The 22,951-nt window shown below is 36.4% G+C and overlaps 1 protein-coding gene and 2 pseudogenes across 1 annotated transcript; 2 read left to right on the top strand and 1 right to left on the bottom strand.

Moving 5' to 3' along the window:
- Nucleotides 1-720: 720 nt before the first annotated feature.
- Nucleotides 721-21,451, bottom strand: LOC105038819 (sphingosine-1-phosphate lyase). Its single transcript, XM_010914725.4, has 15 exons — nucleotides 21,115-21,451; nucleotides 20,983-21,028; nucleotides 19,968-20,119; nucleotides 19,790-19,849; nucleotides 18,762-18,986; nucleotides 18,524-18,665; nucleotides 17,424-17,474; nucleotides 17,191-17,282; nucleotides 15,022-15,148; nucleotides 2,608-2,623; nucleotides 1,734-1,841; nucleotides 1,599-1,653; nucleotides 1,380-1,526; nucleotides 1,197-1,275; nucleotides 721-1,114 (listed from the first exon to the last, which is right to left on the bottom strand). Exons 1-15 carry the CDS (start codon nucleotides 21,309-21,311, stop codon nucleotides 992-994), a joined length of 1,620 nt encoding a protein of 539 aa, XP_010913027.2. The 5' UTR covers nucleotides 21,312-21,451; the 3' UTR covers nucleotides 721-991.
- Nucleotides 7,138-8,085, top strand: LOC140854773 (uncharacterized; annotated as a pseudogene).
- Nucleotides 9,327-10,106, top strand: LOC140854766 (uncharacterized; annotated as a pseudogene).
- Nucleotides 21,452-22,951: the final 1,500 nt, after the last annotated feature.

Raw genomic sequence — 22,951 nt, 5'->3', positions numbered from 1 at the left:
ATCAGCCATCTAACGTAGGTCATCACTGCAGGGGCGCATATATAGATCTCCCTTCAGATAAAGGAGCAACTGCGCTCAATGCGAATCTGGAACCTCTACCTCTAGACCCCATATCGGGCCCTCATCATTCTGCTCCACAAGCAGTTAGGCTGGATACGAAATTTAATAACATGTCTGACGATTATAGCCTTCCTTCTGACCAACAAAGACTAGATCCCCAGACCCCTATCCATACCGACTGGCAAACAACCTCTCAGAACAGGAGGTGAAGCCCACAACCACTATGTCTAAAAATCCAGAGAAAGTTCCGAAACTACTGCTCAAAGTCTGTGAAACAAGAGCACGGAACAACAATATTTGCTAGGAGATATGCTGGGATAAAACTCAAGATGGACCTCATGAGAGTAATCTTCCCCCTTTTATTTACCTGAGACTTTGGCTTTATGTTTGACAATGGTTTCAACCACTACCATACATTTCAGCTGAAACAACTCATTGACTTGATATTACTTTAAGTGGTGACCCCCAAAGTGCTTTATTTCATAATTTAATTCCAAGATTAGCCATGCTCATTTCAGAAGCCAAACCTGAGTTTGGGCCGTTCACTTGAGGACCTTTTAGTTCATCACAGTTCCTCGAAATAATTCTCAGAAGGATATGATGTCAGTCGAAAATAAGGATCGACTTGTTTGAAATATGTGATGCAACCGTTATTAAGACTTTTGCTAAAACTAAACAGATAATGTCATTGCCTTATAAACGTTCAAAATAATACATTCATATTGATCGTCTCCTACCAGGATTATCTGTGATGCGTCCTATTGTAACAACATACACCCTCTCAAATGGATAAGCAATGTCAATACAGCGTGAGAGGAATAGTTCATAAACCTTCATATCTGAATGGCATTTTCTTTCAACAACAAAGGTAACAGGAAGAAATTTTAGAAATACTATGAGATTTTGTATGGAGTTGCACAAGAAACCAGGGCTAGCAGGAGCTGTCCATGAATTCTACCAGCAACTCCTCCACCATACCTCTATCAGGCATCTTTCCTGCAGCACCATAGACCGGAGCTAGTCCACCACTAATTGCACCTGGGTTTTCCTTCACCTATATATGAAAAAACAATTAAATAAAAAATAATAAGGCACACCAACTAAAAGATTAGAAATGATATTCTAAAAGGACTTACAGTTTTAACAGAATCCCTAAGATCTCTTAGGAAGTCTTCAAACACTGGAACGTGCTGAAGTGTTACACAGATATGAAGGCTGAGGAGAATTAAAGGAACACTGTTAATATCACGAAATGAAATGAATAGGAAATATAATTATTGATAAGCTGCAGTATGAAATGTGTTATAAAGAAAGCCTGCCTGTTAGGTCTCTGCAAGGCATTCAAATGCCACCCCTTTGATGACATTAAATCATTGACTTCAAAGATGTCAACTGCATTGGAGCCAAAAGCCACCACTGTCATGTGTGGCTTTCCAACAACAAACAACTCTGGAATATCCTCTATCCTGCTCAAAACCAGAAACTTCAAAATTTGCAGATCTTGCATGCAACTAATTATTACGAGAAGCACCATTTACCCTTTCTGTATCTTCTTGGATGCTTCCATGATCTGCCTTGTATTCTCCAAGTATCCTGACAAAATTATTTAGTGATAAAAAGGAAGCTCGATGAAGTAATTGATCAACTTCAAGATGAAACAGTGAATGTATTACCATTCAGTCCTAATGACATCATAGCTGCCCAAGCCCCGGCAATCAGTCCACCAGGTCTGCTTCCAGCAATGGTAGGGGAGACATATAGCCCTCCAGACCACTCAGTGACTGTTCAAAAGACAAGCAAACAAGGAGCATGAGGAGCAGTTAGTCTATCAAACCAAATTTTACAAACAAATAAAAGAAAACCATTGCCATTTTCAATTGAATATGTGAAATTCTAGCATCACGGGCTAGCCACCAGATCTGATGAGACAATTTAAATAACATGTATTTTAAGGTGTTCTCTTTCTTATATTTTATGTGTCATACAACAGAATATACAAGGATGGTATCCCCAACTGTCAACGTCCATGATTTCATCTGCAACAAATATGAATCCCGATGGTATTTGATACGTAATTTCACTTGATTGTGGCTAATGCGGTGTACAAAAAGATGAAATCTTAATACAATGAACCATCTCAATCTCTTTCATATTCTATACAATAGACATTGCATTCCGATCTTCAAAGTTTGAAAAAAACTTATCAGTATGTCGGCACTTAATGCCCCGAGAGCAGGAGTGGGAGGGGTGCAGAGTTGGTTGTTGAACAGAAGATAATGTTACGTTATTCTAAAGCAAGTGTTGCACATGGGAGGGTCTTAAAATCATCTTCCTTCAACACGTGCTTCTGAGTCTTGCTCAATACAGCAAAGAAGAACTAACAGTGATGCAACCAGAAAAGATCATTCCTACTGTTTCAATATTAAGTGCAAACCTTTCACATGAGAGTTTAGACTAATAACATATCACAGAGTGCAAGAATCAAAAGAAATCATGTTCACAGATTAAGCATTGAACACTAAATGAGAAAATTAATATATAACTTACCTGCAACAAATTGGTGCTGTTGAAGATTAATGGCGATAACCAGGATATCCATTGCACAGCCAGAACAAAAATAACAGTTAGTACCAAATCACTTATGAATACAAATAAGGCTATAGCAGAATATGTAGATTGAAAGAAGTCAAGATATAGTAATTGTTTTTCCTCTACTGCGATAACATGTTGAAGCCTTGAAGGTATCCTTTATTTTCTATGGCAGACCACTTTCTATCTGACACGATATACTGAGCCTATTTGGCTTAAGAATACATAAATCATACATACGAACTTCAAATATGGCCAGGCCAGGAGTATCAGTCAAAGGTACTAGTCGGGGACGCATGCCTACATTTTATGCTTGCAAAAGGCTACACTGACCCAGTCAAAGCCACATCTAACTTTTCGACACACCTTAGCGAGCATTACATCTTTCTAAGCCAAATGGACATGCTAAGCAGTAACATTGATTCATGAGAATTCTGAAATTGGTTTATCATAGTGAATATATGATAACCCACAAATGGCCCACATAACATGAGTTTTTTTTCTTTCATTTCTTTGGAAAAAAAAATGTCTTACTTGAGTCTAAGGTTACCTTAGTAGCCATAAATGTGGGGCCGTAATGGAGGCTGATAGCTCAATAACATGAGCCAGCCTTTAGAAAATTATCAAGTTTGGTATCCGCTCTTTGGTGCATAAATATCATGAAAAAATTGATCAGCTTTTCTATTGACCAACTTACCCATATTCTTATCCTTCTCCAAGGGCTCATTATTTTGAGGGTAAAAAACTTATCCAAAAATCTATATTTTTTAGATAAATATTTTTCAGATAATATTTAGACAGAAAAATAATTTATTCATATTCTTTTATACATTGGAAATGGCTTGAGAATTTTTAACCATGTTCTTTTGCATTAGTTTTCTAGATAAGTTGTTAAGATCTATCCATATTTTTCATAATACTCTTTATTATATAAATATTACTACATATAATAATATAATATAATATAATACAATAATATATTAAATAAATATTATTATATATAACAATATATTATAATATATTATACTATTATGTATTATGTTATCATATTATTATATATTATATTATTATACTATTATATATTATTATTGTGTTATTATAATATATTATATAATAAAATAATATAATATAATACATTATATTATTATCATATATATTAATAATATACTACATTATAGTATGATATAATATTATATTATGATAATATAATGTGCCACATGATAATATAATATACCATATTATAATATAATATATATATTATATTATAATAATATATTAAATAAATATTATTATATATAATAATATAGTATAATATATTATATTATTATTATAAGACTAAGGATATATTAAGAATGAAATAAAAAAATTATTTTTCTGATTGATGAAAAAATAATTTAGCCACCTCCTAGTTGGGTAAGATTTTTCCCATTTCATGGGTAAATATTGTCTATGAAAACATGATTTATCCATCTAGAGAAGCATGAAAATATAGATAAACCGGTGAATAAAAAAGTTGATCAACTTTTCTATAATATTTACCCACAAAAGAATGGGCCTTAAATGGTAAGTTATTTTTTATAGGTAACATTACCCATAAAATAAGGGTAAGTCTAACCACCTAATTGGTGGGTAAGTCATTTTTCCATCCGAAAAAATAACCTTTTTTTATCCTTAACCTTATAATAATAATTATATTATATCATGATATCATCATATATTATTATATAATATATATATATTCTCTATATTATATTATAGTATATATTATTTATATAAACTATACATAATATATGATATAAATAATCAAAATAATATAACATCCTATAATAATATGTTATTATTATAATATAATATATTATTATAATAAAATATATTGTATTGTATTATCCAAGGTTTTAAATCTTGTGGGATGGGGCTATCATAGTTTTTTTATGGAACAGGACACGCCGCCATCCCGCCCCGTCCTAACATTTGGGACAAAGGATGTCCCAAAACGTCCCAGTTGGGACATTGGGACATTAGTGGGATGGTCCTGTCCCGACACATGGGATGATATCCGATCCCGATATCCCACGGAACATTCTGCTGGGATCTAAATCCTTGGTATTATCTATATATAATAAAATATAGTTATATAACAATATTATATAATAAATAGTATTATGAATAACACAGATAGATCTTGGGAATTTACTTAGAAAAGTAGTAGTGCAAAAGAACATGGGTGATAAATTCTAGAGCCATTTTCCAATGCATAAAAGAACATCGGTCAATTATTTTCTTACCTAAATGTTTCTTGAGAAATACTTACCTAGGAAAATATAAATTTCTAGATAAGTTTTTTTACCCTTCAAAAAATGGGTCCTTGGATTCTAAAACTGGATCCAACAAACTTCTTATGTTGGATCTGGCTATGACCGTATCTGAACCAACAGACCAAATTATTACCTGTTCACAAAAACTTAATCTGTTAAAATGTACAGTGCATATCCCATCTGCATTCCAATTTACTATTAATCAGGGCCAGGGTTCGCCGTATCGGGCCGAACCGCCCGGTACGGGGCGTATCGAGCCGGACCGGTGCTCAATCGAGCGTATCACCCCAAACCGATACCGAATCGAGCAGTTCGGTCCGGTTCGCTTCCATACCGTCCAAAACCGAACGGTATGGTCCGGTTCGGTCCGGTTCGGCGTGAACCGAACCGTACCGACACCCCATATGCCTAAAGTGACAAGGGGAGAGGGGGGGTGGAGTCGGAGATCACATGCATAAAAGAATCCTTACCCTGCTTTGGAGTTCTCTGAGATGTCTCATAGAACTCCCAAGGATCCGAAGGTCTCAACGAAACCATTGAGACCACCGAAAAATTAGAAAAAAAGAAAAAAACTTCGTCAAATTGCAGGAGTGGTTCGAGGAGAGGCTGATCTTTGGCCGAAGGTAAGATAATGTGTTATTTTCTTAGTAAATATTTTTTTTTAATTTTTGTTGTTAAAAATAGGATAAGAATGAGAAAGAATGAAAATAAGAGAAAATCATGCCAAAATATTGTGATTTTGGGATGATTTAATTATATGTGATAGATCTTTGGAAGATCTACACGATGACATCAAAATTATTAATTTTTATTAATTATATATTTTTTAAATATTTTTAAATATTTATTTATTTAAAAATAAAAAAAATAAATTTTAGAAAAAAAATCAGAGTTTGGGAATCATGTTTAGAATGATTCAAACTACTTAAATCTAATTTCTAATTTTTTTTTCAAATATTTGAAATTAAAAAATTATTTTTTTAATTATTTAAATTTAAAATTTTAATTATAAAATAAAAAATATATAAAAATAATGTTATATTTTAGTTAATTTAAAAATATTATTTGAAGCATATAACATATTTATTTTGAATTTATAAGTTTTAAAATAATTATTAAAATTATTTTAAAATTATATAAAATTATTTTAATTATCGTTAAACTATCGTGTTTTGTTATACTTGCATATATTTATAAGAAAAAAATTTAGAGCATGGCGTTCGTTCACTTTAATTAATCAGCTATTTTATAGTATATATTTATTTATATAAAAATTATTAAAAAAATAAAAAAATAAAAAATCAGTGTTAGTTTTGAAATTGAGAATAATGTTTAGAATGATTCAAAATAATTGAAATATTTGAATCTAACTTGAGAATTTTTTGAAATTTTTTTATAAATATTTAAATAGTAAAAAATATTATCAAATAAAAAATATATGTAATTAGTGTTATATTACAGGTAATTCGAAATAATTAGTATTTTATTATATCTGCAGAAATGAGTAAGAAGAAAGATCAAGAGCGTGACATCGGTTGGGATCATAGCGAGATGCTCTCGACTCGACATCATTGGAGATGCAAATGGTGCAACACAGAGTTCAAGGGAGGAGTGACTAGGTTGAAGCAGCATCTAGCTGGTGGTTATCCTGATGTGTCGATGTGTCGGAAATATCCGCAAGAGGTCCGACAATTGATGAAAAAGCACTTTGTTGATTCGAAAGCAGCGAAGGAAAAGGCCAAGCAGAAAAAGACCGAAATAGACCGTCGAGCTGCAGATATCACTCTAGAGAGTCAGAGGAAGCTTCTGCTCCAAATGATGAGGAGGCACAGATTGAGGCTGTCATTCATGCGAGCTTGGCGGATCAGTACCAGCAGGAGGAGATGGCCCGGTACAGAGACGATTCGAACCATCATGCTACGAATCAGGATCTGGATCAGCGACTGATAGGGGAGAATTCGAGTTCAGGAGGACTACCTCAGTCAGAGAGCCTGGTGGTAGAGGGAGCAAACGCAGCATGTCTTCTTTGTTGGGAGCTTTTGGCAGTAGGAGGTCCTCCATAGATATTCCAGCAGGAGCCAGCATTCAGGATTTGGATCCACATGCTTTGCCCAGCAAGGATTCAAAGCAGCAGAGAATTGACAGTATGCTGAAAAAAGATAAGAAGAAAGATATGTGGCGAGCTATTGGATCATGATTTCATTTCAGCCATATTCCAGCAAATGCAGCAGCCAATCCTTACTACCGATCTGCTATTTCAACCATAGAGGCTGCCGGTCAGGATGTAGATCCTTCAGGACCTAAGGACATCTATGGTCAGCTTCTTGACAGCAATAAGGAGGATCTGCAGAGATGGATTGCTTCTTACAAAAATAAATGACCTACATACGGTCTGACAGTGATGTGTGATGGTTGGACAGGTCCTACTAGGTGGAGCATTATTAATTTTTTGACATACTGTGATGGAAAAATATTTTTTCACAAATCAATCGATGCTTCAGATAAGATGCACGATGCCACATATATCCTTGGTCTGATAGAGGAGGTGATTGATTCAGTGGGTGAGCAGCATGTCGTGCAGGTCATCACAGATAACGGACCACAATATAAGGCTGTCGGAGAGTTGCTGATGGAGCAGCGACCGCAGATATACTGGATCCCATGTGCTGCACATTGCATTGATCTTATATTGATGGATATTGGAAAGATTCGCAGGGTGCAGCAAGTAGTGGAGATTGCCCAGACCATTACTAGATTCATCTACAACCACACATGGGTTCTTTCATTGATGCGGACGTATACTGGGGGGGAGATCTTACGACCGGATATCACACGGTTTGCTACCAACTACATAGTACTTGATAGTCTTCTTCAAAAGAAAATACCCCTACGTTAGATGTTTGTCAGTGCCGAGTGGCAGAAAAGCAGATATGCGAGGGCCGGCACTGATAGAAGTCATGTGGAGAACTTGGTGATGAGTCAGTCATTTTGGCAGCGGGCTGAGAAGATAGTGAAGGCTATCAAGCCTTTATATGAGGTGCTTCGCGCCGTGGACAGCGAGAGATACCCCGATGGGCTTCCTATATTACATGATGGAGAGGGCAAAGAAACAGATCAGTGAGAATAATCCCAAGCATGCTCAAGAATTCATTAACATTATTGAGCGCCGTTGGGACTATCAGATGGGCAGAGATTTGCATCTAGCTGGTAAGTTTGGATTCAAGAATGTTTTAAAATATTTTTTCGAAGCATGAAAATAAAATTGTGCTTAATCAGTCTTGAAATTTATCTGCAGCTTATTACTTGAATCCGAGATTTCAGTATACTATTCCGAGGATAGATATGGATAGCGAGCTTCTTGCTGCTCTTCGCAATGTCATATATAAGATGGTGTCCGATCCAGAAATCGCATCGTTGTGTCTGCAAGAGATATGCTAGTTTAAAACAGATGTAATTATTCAACTGAATTCGATCTGATATATTTATAAATAATAAATATATTTTATTTCAGACGAAACAGTTTAAAGAGGGATCAGACAGTTTTGGAGTCCCATCAGCTGTCGTAAGCAAAAAGCAGATGAATCCAGGTAAATTACATATCAATAATGAGCAATGTAGATTGATATGTAATTTTGCTTAATAATATCATCAAATTTGATATATAATTTTGCTTTTGTAGCTGAATGGTGGATTCATTTTTAAACGTCAGCAGAAAATTTGAGACATATGGCTGTCCGTATTCTTTTTCAGACGGTCTCTGCTAGTGGCTGTGAGCGTAATTGGTCCACTTTCGCCTTTATCCACAACAAACAGAGAAATCGTCTGACACAAAAATGCCTCGACGATCTTGTATATGTTCACTACAATCTGAGGTTGAGGCTAAAATGTATTCAGGAGGAAGTTCAGTTGAAGTACACTGATCCGATGCTGGATGATTATGCCGACGAGGATGACGATCCGATCATCGGATGGCTTGCAAGTCAGCAGCAGGAGCCAGAGCTTGATGAGCCAGAATCCCCTCCACGACCAGCCAGTGTGGTGGCAAGAGAGATCAGAGTGGATCCAGGGCAATGGGCAGAAAAAAATATTCCACATAGGATTCCAGCTGATCAGCCACAGTCTGAGGGGACACAAGGGACTCATTCATCACATGACTCGCTATCCAATACATTTTTTCAGAGATTCGAGCGAGAGATGTATAGACGTTTCTCCCGGCAGCCAGCAAGAAGGTATCCATCCTCCCAATCACAGGAAACTCAGTCACAGAGGGGCACAAGGGGGGAAAAGAAAAGACAGTTGCACGTGCACCACTCTCGAGAGTACAGGAGCGATCTGGTTCAGATACGGACACCAGGGAGAGTGATGATGATACTGGTAGTAGTAGCCATGGATCTAATGATCAGAGAGAAACTAGAAGATAGGAGACCACCGTTTATGAGACACAGCCACAGGGTGATATTCGATTCACCGGTGAGTCTCAATTTACGCATGTCACACAGGATAGAGATCATGGTGGACGAATCGGTAGAGATCGTGGGGAGCCGATTTCATATAGACGACGGACTCCTAGAGGTCATCCAGCACATGATGCAGCTGCGGACGATTTTGCACGTGGAGTAGGGTCCATGGATGTATCTGGATCATCCTCGCATTATGGATCCTATTATCCACAGCCACCTTATGATCCATATGCATATGGTGCATCCGAGGCATCATCTTCTAGTGGTTACTACCCTATGCAGCCTGGAGCAGCTCCATGATCAGATTTTGCTACTGGCATATTTGGATGGGCTCCTCCACAACCGTACCATCATCTCGAGGATACTTCTCAGAATCAGAATTTTAGCGAGAGGTCTGAGATGCCTTACAATCCAGAGAGGATGCCTTATGGGATGATGAATATTCGAGAGTACGGTGCAGCTTGGCTAGAGGGTTGGACTGATGTCCCTTCAGACTATGTTGATGATCCAGATATCTACGAGCGTCATAGACACTCGACAAGAAATTAAATGCAGAGTACATCTTAAGGTTCGTATATCAGTTATTGCGCTTTGTACTTAAATATTTAGATACATTTTAATGCGTATTTTATATATTTTTTTTTAGTTTTAAGATGACATAGTTGAAATATAATGTAAATAAATATATGTTTGAAATTTTGGATCAAGAGTCTTTGTACCGCAACCTAACTCCAAATTGAACCCAAATGTGTCAATAATATGCAATATAATGCCATATTGAGGTTGTATTTATCAATTATTAACTTAAAAAAAAAATTTGAAAATCGAAAAAAATTGTACCGGTACCGGACCGGTATGCCCGGGCGTACCGTGTGTCGGTACGGTATGGTACCGATACCGTACCATACTGGTCCGGTACCGGCACGCCGTCCGGTACTGGTACAGCAAATCTTGATCAGGATTTTTGTTAAAAATCATCAAATTTAAGATGGAAGTCATACAAAAAAAAAAAAAGCCATGGTCATAAGGTTCTATTAGGTGGAAACAACTAGAAGTCACAGTAATGCAAGCGATATCATAAACATGAACATTTGTGTAATTGATCAATTAGTCCAGGTAGCAAAAAGTCATTTAGCAATGCAAGCAAAGCTATGAGATAAAAATATTAATAAAACCAGTGATTTATTAAGCATGCTATCAAGTTATTAAATATTCTATTAAAAATTTAGAACTCAGATATAATCCAATAAGTACAACCTAATCCCTGGATACAGACCAAATTAGCTTGTTGCATTTCTCTTGCTAGATTTGACATGAATCCACCACATTCAAAGCACTAGTAAGAGAAAAAAGCCAGATGAGGTTTTCTGACTATGATTATGTTTTTCTTTTGAAAGTATCTGAAGCCAAAAAGTACAAGTTCAATTTAGAGACCATGATTTAGCTACACTATTATGCAAGGTTTGAAATACCATAGCATGGGGACGTACTGGTCATGTAGCTGTATAGTGCATATGATGGTACATCCCTGTATCTACTCATGGTTTGCCAATACAGGCATGGTATATACCACAGTACAGCATGGTACATCCACAGTTGATGTAGGGCAATCTATGAGGGTTAGAATAGAGATGAAGTCTATATGTTGTGGGAATTTCAGGACAAAACCTAAGTTTCAAGAAAACTGAACTAGAAAAGATAATGTTCTTGGAAAAAATAGAATGGTTGATTATAATTTAATATAGGGTTTAGGGTTTTAGGATTTAAAAGGAATTATTCTGGTATTATCCTTCCTCTTCCCTTTAGCCCTTTTTCTTTTCACTTTCATCTTTTCCTCATCTACCATTGTTCTAATCATTCTTCATCAAATATCTGATGCAATGTAATCAGCTTTTACGAAGAATGTGAAAGAAAGAGTGCATCTTTGGTGTTTTTTCTCTTGCAGTATGCTTTGTGAAACCTTCAAGCCCTAGAAGCCTTCCTAGGTCACAAAGTGAGTCCGGTATTAAACTTCCTTTTCCATTTAGCCTTATTTCTTTTCCCTTTCAATTTTTTTTCCTCATCCACCTTTTTTTTCTAATTATTCTTCATTAAAAATTATCTTATTTCACATAAATCTTTCATATCACATACATCCCAGATTCATTTTAGAGGAAATTCCAGCAAGTGATAATATCAAATATTCAATTGCATAAACCCTTACAAACCCAATTTCAACCCTAAAATCCCAAACCCTTGGTTAGATTACAGTCAACAATTATCTACTCTTTTCAAGAACGCTGTCCCTTCTTTGAAAACTCAGGTTCAACCCTGAAATTCCAGCAATCTATAGACCTAGCCTTATCCTAACCCTCATTGATCCCCTTTCCATAGATTGTCCTACATCAGTTTGGCATAACAATTTAGGTTGCATACTATATACAGTCATCAAGGACAAGCTGGATCCAAAGTGAAAGAGGAATTCTAATGCCAGAAGAATGTGACAAGTTATTGATCAACATTCATAGAAGACTTGATGAGTTGTGGGACTCCACACAAGACAATTATAATAATTCAAGGTCCCGTTCCATGTGGACTTATTCACAAGAATATCAAGCCAAAGAATTTGTAAGTGGATATCATATACAAAGCATCAAAGCACTGAAAGCCCAAGGGCTTCATCAAGCCCATGAAGAAGACAAAGATGAAGATCACAACAATTGCATCCAATAAATTTTCTCAGTGTGAAAGACAAGTTGAGGAAAGCATCATGCATTCAACAAATGAAAGAAGAGACAGGAGATGATCTTACCACTCAAAACAACTCATAATGTATGCTGTAATCAAGACAGACTCAGAAGAAAATTACCGGGATTGTAACTCATAATGATTATCAAGCAGCCTAGGTTCATATATCGCCAAACTCATTGAAGATAAGGAAATTTCTGCTCAAGAGGATTCTTGCGAAAGATCTGATCATAAGGTTGCTTATGCTGGGTCTAAAGAATTATTTATAAAGTATAGCAGTCAAAGGAGGATTCAGCCTTGCTTCACAAGACCCTATGGAACCCTCTCATCTATCCATACATCAAAAATACAGTCAATTGTCAAACCTTGCTATTAAGTGACGACAAGCCATTCACATTGAGCAGTTATAAGATGCTAGTGAAAAGGCAAACACAGACACAACAAGCAGAATTGAGATTTAATGAATGCCAAAATATTTGTGCCCATCAACACCATCAAAAAGACAAGAAATGGATTGCCACACGACACAGGATTTCAAATGTAGAAAAAGAGAACCAGATGTACCTATAATTGCTCAAAGATGAACTCCAAAGACCAAGCAATATGATTATATATTTCTTCTCTTTTGATATTACTAGAACTCAGGTTTGTTAAGCTATAGAATCTCAGGAAAAAACTTCTCAAGAACTACACAGTCATGGCCCATAGCTGGCACAATACGAAAAGCAAAACAATGAAGTTGAGAAGAAAATTATGAAATATCTCATGTATATATATACCCATATTCAAATACAAGCTAGCAATGGAAACATAAATTCATATTTACATATTTGCCTTAGATAACACCCAAATATGTGCCAAGAATCTTGTACGACCTTTCAATAAACTAGTGAAGGTAATTGTTCAAAATTTCAGTACTGATGAATATATTTCAAGACAAATAGGAAAATTACTTTATAGTCACCTTAATATGATCAAGAAATAATAAAAAAATCAGAATGGCAAATGTTGCAGCCAAAGGCTCATGGCCCAGCACATGAGATATTGTCCGCTCTAGCCCACAGGCCTCACGATTTTGCCCTTCTGGACTTCAATCCAAAAGACACCTCATACGGAAAAGATGGTCCCTTCCTATATAACCCAGAGTCCCTCTTGACTCACAATCAGTATGGAACTAATGTTGCCCTCCTTATTATCACCGTAGCTCCCTCAGTCAAGGAAGAGTCTGTGTATGGGCGGGAGATGCCCTCCTTCCTTACTATCACCACAATCCCCCCACCATGGGGGAGTCTGTGTACAAGTAGGAGGTGTATCAAAGTGGCAGATTCAAGACCTACATGGGCCACCAATATTGTGGCCAAAGGCTCATAGTTCCGTACGTGAGGTATTGTCCGCTCTAACCCATGGGCCTCACGATTTTGCTCCTCTGGATTCCAATCTAAAAGGCACCTCAGACAACAAGGACGGTCACTTTTATATACGTCAAAATCCCCCTTGATTCATAATCAATATGGGACTAATGTTGCCCTCCTTATTATCACCAGCAAGAATTATTGCCTTTAAGAAGCTAAATTTAGGAAAAAAGATGTTTATAAGTTGGTGAACAAATTTCTAGGATTAGTTTCCTAGAAATTGTTTTGGGCCAATAACAATGGTATGACAAGCTGTGGTTACATTGCCAGTAGGTTTATTGGTCTTCCCATAAACTATTTTGCTTGCTCTAACAAAAAATAAGAAATAGGAGGTACACAGGTCAGACTAAGCAATCCATGTGCCCCTTGTCTTTCTCCTTTCTCTCTTCTTCTTCTTGTTTCAGGAAACTAGAACGTTGTATTGTACTTGAGCTCTAGCTGCTCTATATACCTCTAGTCTAAACCTAAGCAAATTCAGCCAGCCCGAAGGGGAGGGGGTGCAGTAATTCTTTTAGTTCACATAAAAGAATGTATATCATATTAATATTTTCTTAGCCCAGGACAAAGGTGGAGAGGTTCCACCGAGATTTTAATCCTTTGGGCATATTTGAATCTCTCTCTCTCTCTCTCTCTCTCTCTCTCTACTGCCAACTGCTGGCACCATCAACCAACAGGCCTCATTGCCACTGGCTCCCATCATCGTCACTGCTACAAACCCACAATATTTCAGGGTTTTGGATCTAGGCAATGGAGTTTAGGCCAGATGGGTGAAGCACAGGCCTGCCAGTTTGTCATCAAACTGGGCTCAAGTTGGAAACTAGTTGTCAGAGGCCAAGGTGGCCCAGGCTCAGTCCCAAAGAATATTAAGTTGTGGCTCAGCTGACCCATGCACAGGTCTATTTTAGTCTAATATCTCTGTGTAGAAGATTACTGCCTTTAGGCAAAACTAATTCAATATCAATGAAAAGCAAAAGGGACTTTAAGACCCAACAAAAACAATAATTTGTGAATTGACATGCAAGAATAAAGCATTTATTTTATTTGAATGACATTTAGCACTTGTCGCAACTACATAAAAACTACTATATAAGGGTGTCAACAAAAGCCATCCTCATGTTTTCATGGTTTAGTTTTGTTTGCATTGAATTACGAAAAACAAATTATCTAAAAATTAATTGTTGAATCCCCATTTATAGAGCAAACCAAGTAGTATTAACTCAAGATAAGTACCTCATCGAGTGATGGTTCCAAAACTGTGTCAAAATGTATAATAATCTTAAGTGAAATTTTTTTTCTTAAATTAGTCAATTCAAACATTATCATTACACCATAAGAAGAAACCATTTTTTACAAAATATTCCCATAGAAAATAATTATGTCATCTGTAAGCAAAATACTCATTAGTCCCAAACTCAACATAAAAGTTATCTCCTCAAAATTTGACAAAGATTGTTTTACCTTTCTGAGTTCATGTTTTCTGTAAAGAACTACACTAGTGCCCTTGGGACCTAATCCATACTTGTGCACATCAATTGAAATTGATGTAACTCCTTTTACAGAAAAATCAAAAGGAGGAATTTGGTACCTGCATAAGAAATGATTCACTGGAGTCATCACAAAGGGCATGAAGACAGCAACAGTCAGGACATAGTGGCTCCCCACAAATTAAGTGGTTAAACTCACAAAGTTGACCAAAGTACATAAAAATTGGAAACCAAATACTGTGACTCGTTGACTTGAGTTACTTCTAAAAAAATGTAAATCAAGCAAAAAAATAACCATAATTATAAGTTTCATTCGCTGTATAGTTTACAGTAAAAGAACAATATGCAAGTCACAAGATCAGGTTATCTGCTGTGTAACTTACTAATTGAAAACAAAAGAAAATTTATGACTTTATATAGGTGAGAGAGAGAGTGGAAAACCATTGATTCTAATTTAACACAGGAAACCACTCAGACTTAAATAATTTATTTTGTAAAAATATCTGTATCACCAGCATATTCTGCAACTTTTTGCAAGGCAAATTACTGAGGCTTAAAGAAAGAAACTTCCTTAGACCATTATCAGACTTTCACACAAGATTTTAGGAAGAGAAAGAATATGAGTAACGAAGAGACAGATATGGGGATGCTGAAGTTTATAGACAATCAATAGAAGAACAGTTTCAGTTTTGAAGGAATTATTGGTAACCAATCATGAAACTGGAAGCAGATTGAGTAAGGCTTTCTGGTGACATTATAAGGGGGACATTCATGTCCACCTAAAGATGTGGGTGGTGAGATATGGTTGTGGAGATTTTCCCTCAAATATAATAAGCTTTTGCAAAGTTACTACAACATTAAATGCAAAGAGAATCCCTTCTATGTGAGTAAATTGAAGATGAAAAGCAGATCACTACTCAAACATGACAACCTTATGTGAAGTTACTTCAACCATGAAGTAAAGAAAGGCCCCTGATGGTAAGTAAATTCAAGAATAAAAGCAGATATAATTTCTTTCATGCATGACCAACAAATCAATCCAACAGCAAGTTTTAGGTATTCACTGCAAGATAAAAGATTAATAATCTTGCAATTGATACCTTCCAACAGACACAGTATATGATCGCCAAATAATTACTTGCATATAGAGCAGACCTGTTCAAGGGCCAGGTGACCCACCCTGCCTGCTAGCACCCTCAAGCCCAAAGCCTTTTTTGGTGGGGCTTGGGCCAAGGTTTTAGGCCCACCAGGCCAGGCCAGTCCTGGAACAGAAGCCCATTTATTAAAAGGGCCAAACTCAGGCTTGGGAAATAAAGCACGGCCTTAGCCTGAAATTCGTTTAACCCTATGTTTTTATGATTAGACCCTAGGCTTTTGTTGAAGTGCAAACTTAACGGAAGAAGATCTAGAATCTCGAAGCACCTTATTTTATTCATTGAGTATTGAAATTGTTGAAACTGCTGTTGGCAATATTTAGTTATTCATATTTAGCACTTTTTAAAAGCATTTTTAGCATTTGCAACAAATTGGAAAAAAGGGTCTGGCAGCCCAAGGCCCAGCCCAAAACCCAAACCTAGAGTAAGGGCCAGGCTTGAGCCTGCAAAGTAGGCCTGGATGCTAGGAAAAGTTAGGCCTAGGCCTAAGTCAATTGTCTCTTAACCTTTGGGCAAAGCTTAGGCCAACCCAACCCATGAACAGGTCAACTTGAGAGTTTGCACATATGAAAATGTTCGAACATTATTCTCAGTGCAACTCAAATGAGATGCTTCTTGTATTCATCACGGATGAATCTGAACTACAATTAGCAAAGATAAAGATGGTTGGACTAATACATAGCTAAAACTTGCATTATGAAGTAATAAATTTTGATTTTCCATTTTATGACATTAAAATTATAGCACTATTTGGTGCATTAGCAGTGATAATTGCCCTAAACTCAAAAAGGATGCTAAGCAGTGAAAATTGGCTGATGGACAGAAGGTTACTATATTATGTGGTGATAGGACATAGGTCCCATACAAGATCCATGTGGCATTTCTTTTACCAATTCAAATAGAAAAAGAATAATGGTGGTTTTACTTATGTATAAAAAGATGATGATAATCGAATAATTGAGAATAAAAGCATATTCTATAGAAAATACCCAAGCTTCCGAGCAAATGGCAATACGAAGCCACCAAGGCAAAGATCAACATGGAAGCAAATGCCATAACTAGATGCCAAGTTGCCAAGCTCCTGAGTAGAAGAAATTAGCAAATCAATTGGAACCAAACAATAAATGATGATTGAAGAACACAAAAAAAATCTCTGGTAATAAAGCTCATCATAAACTCAATAAGCATAGCTAGGAAGACAAACTAGAACAATTTGACATACTTCAATAGGATCAACAATGCCATGTGGGAACCCTGGTGCAGATCCAATAATCTGACATATTGCAGAAGCTGGTTAGTTTAAATGAAGTCATGTACTCTTTGTTAAAAAAATTACTAAAAAAGATTGCAGGTTTAATCCAAGTATCTCCATAACTAAGTTATAACAACATATCCAAATCTTTTGTATAATGTGGATGGTAATTCTGGTTATACCATATTAGAAATATACAAATCAACTAGCTGATAACAGTTTCAGCCATTTTTCGGTTTCTTTCACTTTCTAAGATCCACAATCAACACGGTCACTTAATCAGGTGACACACTGTGATTCAGATTCAAACTGAAGGTTCCAAAATCACATGACTCAGATGCAAACCCATGGCTACTCAACAAAGAAATACATTAAAATTCTCAAAAAAAGCTTTTTCTTCTTTAGGGGTAGGCAGGGGTTCTATATATAAGTCTACATCATATATCTAATATAACAAAGATTGCAATAGATGGCTCTGACTTCCACATAGCTGTTTTGGCAGTCATTCAGAGTCTAAGACTGTTTCAAATTTCAAAATTCTAAATTTTTGGTATAAAATAAACAACTGTCAACAAAAGAGGGGTTGATCTGGAGAACTATAAGGTCAGAGAGTATGAAAGCTTTGGAATTTCAAAATTTTGTACTTTTAGATTATCTTGAAAAAATTATGATGCTGCAATACATGAAAAGATCGCTAATTTACAGAAGATTATCTTGAAAACTGAAATGATGACAGAATAGTCCAATGTAAACTTTTTCCTTGGTAATTGAAGAATTAACTTCCAGGAAGTCTTGACACAACACCTAGATAGAAGCAAAAGTATATGGCTAACATACTATTCTGATACATGAAGGAGTAGAAGACCTCAAACTGAGAAGCCAGGAGTGGAAACTTGAGAACATATGTGAATGAAAATCAATTAAAGGAACAAAAACTATTGCATTTCTAATTCTTCAAAGTTGCAAAGGAAACTGAACTTAGATATGGAGATGAATATAAGAATTTGGATGATTGCATATTTTCAATTACTATATGAGTATGATACACAAACTACAACACATACACATACCATTATCGTGTTTCGATTGATGCATCGCCTGATCCCTTTAACATCTGCAACAAATTCTTTATTTACAGGAACACGCCGCACCTTAATGTTAAAATACTGTGCAGCTTTGTCATATGCAGAATGTGCAGACTCAGGAATTATCCTGTAATTTCAGATATAAATAAACATTAGATGAAACTGTGAAATCATTACCACACTTCTAAACACATTAAAGATATCATGGAAACTTTTAACATACATTTCTGGTTTTGTTATTCCCTTTTTTGCTCTCATATAGTCACGTGATGTTTTAACAGCTAGTAATATACTTTCAGTCCCTCCTGATGTCATATTGCCACAGATTTGTCCTCCAGATGTCTTCTCTTTACTGCCAAGGAGTGCAGCTGTCATGGCAATGACTTCTCCCTCAAATCGTGCCACACTTTGGAATACATCCTGATGCAATGGGTTGGTGTGTGAAAACCTGAAATGAGAAAACGAAGATGATAAACATGAATATACATAGAACCATATTATTTACAAACAGAGACTAAATAATATAAGCAAAAATGAAAATATGTCTTAAATTATAATGTTTTCATTTTTTTTACCAAGCCAACCTACTGCTTGGTCTTCAGTTTTCTGGTAAATGAACCAATATACTGAAAGGGAAGGGTTAAACCCTTGGACTTGAGACCAAAATAATACAAAACCCATGAAACAGGCATCTAGTGTGGCAGATTTTATATCTAACAAATTCTAAATGTAAGCAGGCTGAGTTCTTTCAAAGAAGGCTTGGTGCTCTATGAGTTTGTGAGCTGCAAATCAGTTCTATCAGTTAGCAAGATTGAGAGCAAAAGAAAATCATGTAGCTCAGTGACTGCACTCTTAATTCTCCCTTTCATATAGGATACCAATCAAATAGATCTTGCATTAGCACTAGGTGCAACATAAATGCTACATGAGTATTTACAAAGAGTGGGGATTCCATGGATCAACAAATGTGCAACATCAACTTTATGTGTGAACAACATCAACTTCATCAATGCAATTGCACAATCATGGGAAAGTACTACCTGATGCAAAAGGTTTAGATAAATGAATACCATGTCTCTGTTTATCACCAGTGCCATAAAACATGGACCCAGGATTTAAAAACAGTCAGGAAGGATGATCAAGAGGGAATAAAGCATGTAGAGAGTACTAAATTTGCACACTGAGAATGATCTTGTGTTTGAAAAATATCAGTAGATCAAAAATGAGATAACTATAATATTTCTTACTAACATTGAGTATGCCTCATTTGTCAAAGCGAAATGACCCTCAGACTGGCTTCCCCCGATATATCTGCATTTAAATTTGTGAACAGGTTAGATATAGATACAGGAACAAATGAACAAAAAATGGGTACAAATAAAGTTCTTCAATTGCACAAGGCAATTTTATCTGTTAAAGGCAGACATACACTGTTCCGGAGCATTTTCCTTGCCAAGCCACATCCTTACTTTTCACATCTTCCAGTTCCTCAATAACTCTTCTTCCAAGTCCAATATTTGGCAACTCAGCTCTCCAGTTATCCCTTTTGGACTTACTGCCAGATTGTAATTTGTCCACAACCTGATGAAACACTTTGCCAATAACTTAGTTACAAAAGTTCTTTTTTTAATTTGGATTTTATTCAGTCAATTGGGAAAAGAGAAAGAAACAAGAAAAAAACATTAGTAGCAAAGAAAAAAAAGAACAAGAAAATAGAATCAATTTATGCAGTTCTGAAATAAGCATATTGGGCTATGATGCAGTTCTTTGAAGTGACAATTGCAGTCAATATATATCAGGGACTCAGAATTGCTCCCATACAACCCTATTAATATGGCAAGATGTCCTAGTCCCAAAATCCAGCCTACACCAGTTTACACAGCTGTAATGCCAAACTCAGTATATCAGATTTATAATCAATTGAAGGCATAACCCAGCAAACCACCTAAAAATTATCAAAGCCTTCCTTAGAAGAAAAGGTACACTTAACTTCATCATGGTCAACTCCACTAATTACTAATATTCCACTATTATAACCAATTTCTAGTCATGTTCCAAGCAACCAAAATCAAAATTTAAATCAGATAAGAACCACAACTTGGCTCCTTTTCGCTTAGTAATTTCAAAACAAACAAGTTAAACTTCCTTTTATCTATGTGACCCTAGTTCACGCGAAGGTCTCTCTCGCAACCACATAAAAATCTAAATTCACAAAGAACCTCTAACGGATTAAAAATTTGAAATTAAAGGGCACTGACTCAAGAACAAACTCCGTCCAATCTTTTGGATGGAAATTGGACACCGAAATACAGGCAAAGCGTGCGGAGAAATAAAAGACCACCCTCAATCTCCAAAGACCAGAATCATCAAACCATTTCATTTCGGCTGATCCACATGGCAGGAAACCATCGAAACCAATTCAAACGAAAAGAAAAAGCACCGACCTTTCTCTTCTCGGATTCGATGTAGCCGCTGACGCCGGGGATCAACCTGGTCCAATCCAAGATGTCAGACCAGAAAACAGAGCAAGCCACAAGAATGCTTTCTAAAAGGGTACAGCGAGCACGAGAACTCACTTGACGGAGCTCATTAGGAACCCTAGAACCGCGGCTTTGATCCCCTTCTCCTGGAGGGCACCAAGGAGGGAGTGGAGAGCCCGGGCGAGGAGGAGGGCGAGGAGGGGGGAGAGGAGGAGGGTGATCGGCTCGTACTGGGAGAGGAAGGAGTTGACCGAGGCGCGGAGACGGAGCACCAAGTCCTCCATGGCGTCCATCGGTAAATACGACAGCAGAATAGGGGTCGCGGAGATTGGGGAGAGAGGAGGAGAGTTGGGTTTATATAGGGCTGTGGGTGATGCGTTCAACGAAGGATGACAGAGTCGAGAAGCAGGGATGAGATGAGGTCTTCGTATATTTCGTGTTGGCTATGGTATGGTTTGTTCTTTCCCGTACGGGAGACGTTTAAAGTATATAATAATAATGGATGGTGAGATCACCTCACCAGCATCAGATCCTCTACAAACATTGAAGTGGGTCATATTGGGTTTGGATCCACTCGGATCCATATCCTGCACTTCATCCCCCCCCCCCCCTCTTCTCTCTCTCTCTCTCTATATATATATATGAATGTATGTATGTATGTATGTATGTGTGTGTACACACACATGAGGTGGTCAAAGCCGGCTAAATACTACCCTAATAGGTATCATGCAATGGGAGATATATTGCTTGTGAAACTAAGATTTTGTACTCTAAGAAAAACCTTAGGAGGGATAGAATCAAAGCCTTGAGAGATGGTACCACTCTGAGCCTCAAATTCCTAATCTCTCGCTTCAAGGAATAAAACCAAATATTAAGCTAACGCTCTAGTGGCCCCTACTTGGTTCTTCATCCTCTATTTCAATTAGGATTGGTGAAAATACTTAAAGAACAATCAAGTTTCACATGTGAGTTAGGCCAATAATCGATTGCCATTGGGGTAAGAAATAGAGCAAATGGTGTGCCGGAGTAGTTACCATTAAATTTCTGATATAGTTATCCAAGGAATGATAGTGGACAATTTGGTAAAATAATATTCTAAGTAGCAGAAAATTCATTGATTGTTTCTAGTTTTTCTCTTAGCTTAATGATTCTTCAAATATTCTTTATACATGAATCAATTGAGAATTGTTGTTATTCCAAGAATTGCACAAATACTTCATAATTTATTGATGAAGTTATTCATAGCTATCAAAGAAATCGATGTATTACAAACTCATGGTGTCATATATTGTTGTGGGTAGTGATGTTGTTGACCTCAATTACTAGTCTACTCTCTGCTATACTTATTTATAAATAAATAGTACATAAATATCTTAGAAAGCTTAAATGCTTTTTAGTTTGTGACTTCTAAATTTTGTTTTTCTAGACTCTTTTCAAAATTTTGATAGATTTGCATAATTTTTTGTTGATTTTTGAAACTCTACTTCTAGCTAATTTGTCCCGAAACACCGATTTATGACTTGAAGAAATTCGATAGCATGCAAGATTAAAACTTAAAATGTAGCAGAATAAAATCAGATTAATTTATGCATGCAGCATGAGATTGCATCTCAAAATTCAGGATCTCTCATAGTTAAGATTAAAAAAAAAATAAAAGTAAAAGGAAGATCTAATTTTCACCTTACGCGGATAGATCTTCATCATGATTCGATGATTCGTGGATGTCTTGAAGGTTCCTTTGAAGCTATACATGTATCCAATATCTACAGATATTCACATAATGATGATCTGATCAAGAGATCCTGATCTCACTAAGTGCTAGCTCTCTTGTAGAAATTGCTTCTTGGATTGTTGAATATTTTTTCTTTTTTCTCTTCTCAAGAGAACAACAGAGAACTTAAAGGAGGATGAAGGGAGAGCATATAGGGTGCAA

Source organism: Elaeis guineensis, chromosome 1, assembly GCF_000442705.2.
Source record: "Elaeis guineensis isolate ETL-2024a chromosome 1, EG11, whole genome shotgun sequence".
NCBI lineage: Eukaryota > Viridiplantae > Streptophyta > Magnoliopsida > Arecales > Arecaceae > Elaeis > Elaeis guineensis.
This window is presented reverse-complemented; position numbering and strand designations above follow the sequence as displayed.

Coding starts and splice junctions, on each gene's coding strand:
- LOC105038819 (XM_010914725.4), bottom strand. CDS start 21,311: ATGGACGCCATGGAGGACTTGGTGCTCCGTCTCCGCGCCTCGGTCAAC. Junction 20,120..20,982: donor TCGAATCCGAGAAGAGAAAG/GTCGGTGCTTTT, acceptor GTGTTTCATCAG/GTTGTGGACAAATTACAATC. Junction 1,276..1,379: donor GCCTTGCAGAGACCTAACAG/GCAGGCTTTCTT, acceptor AATTCTCCTCAG/CCTTCATATCTGTGTAACAC.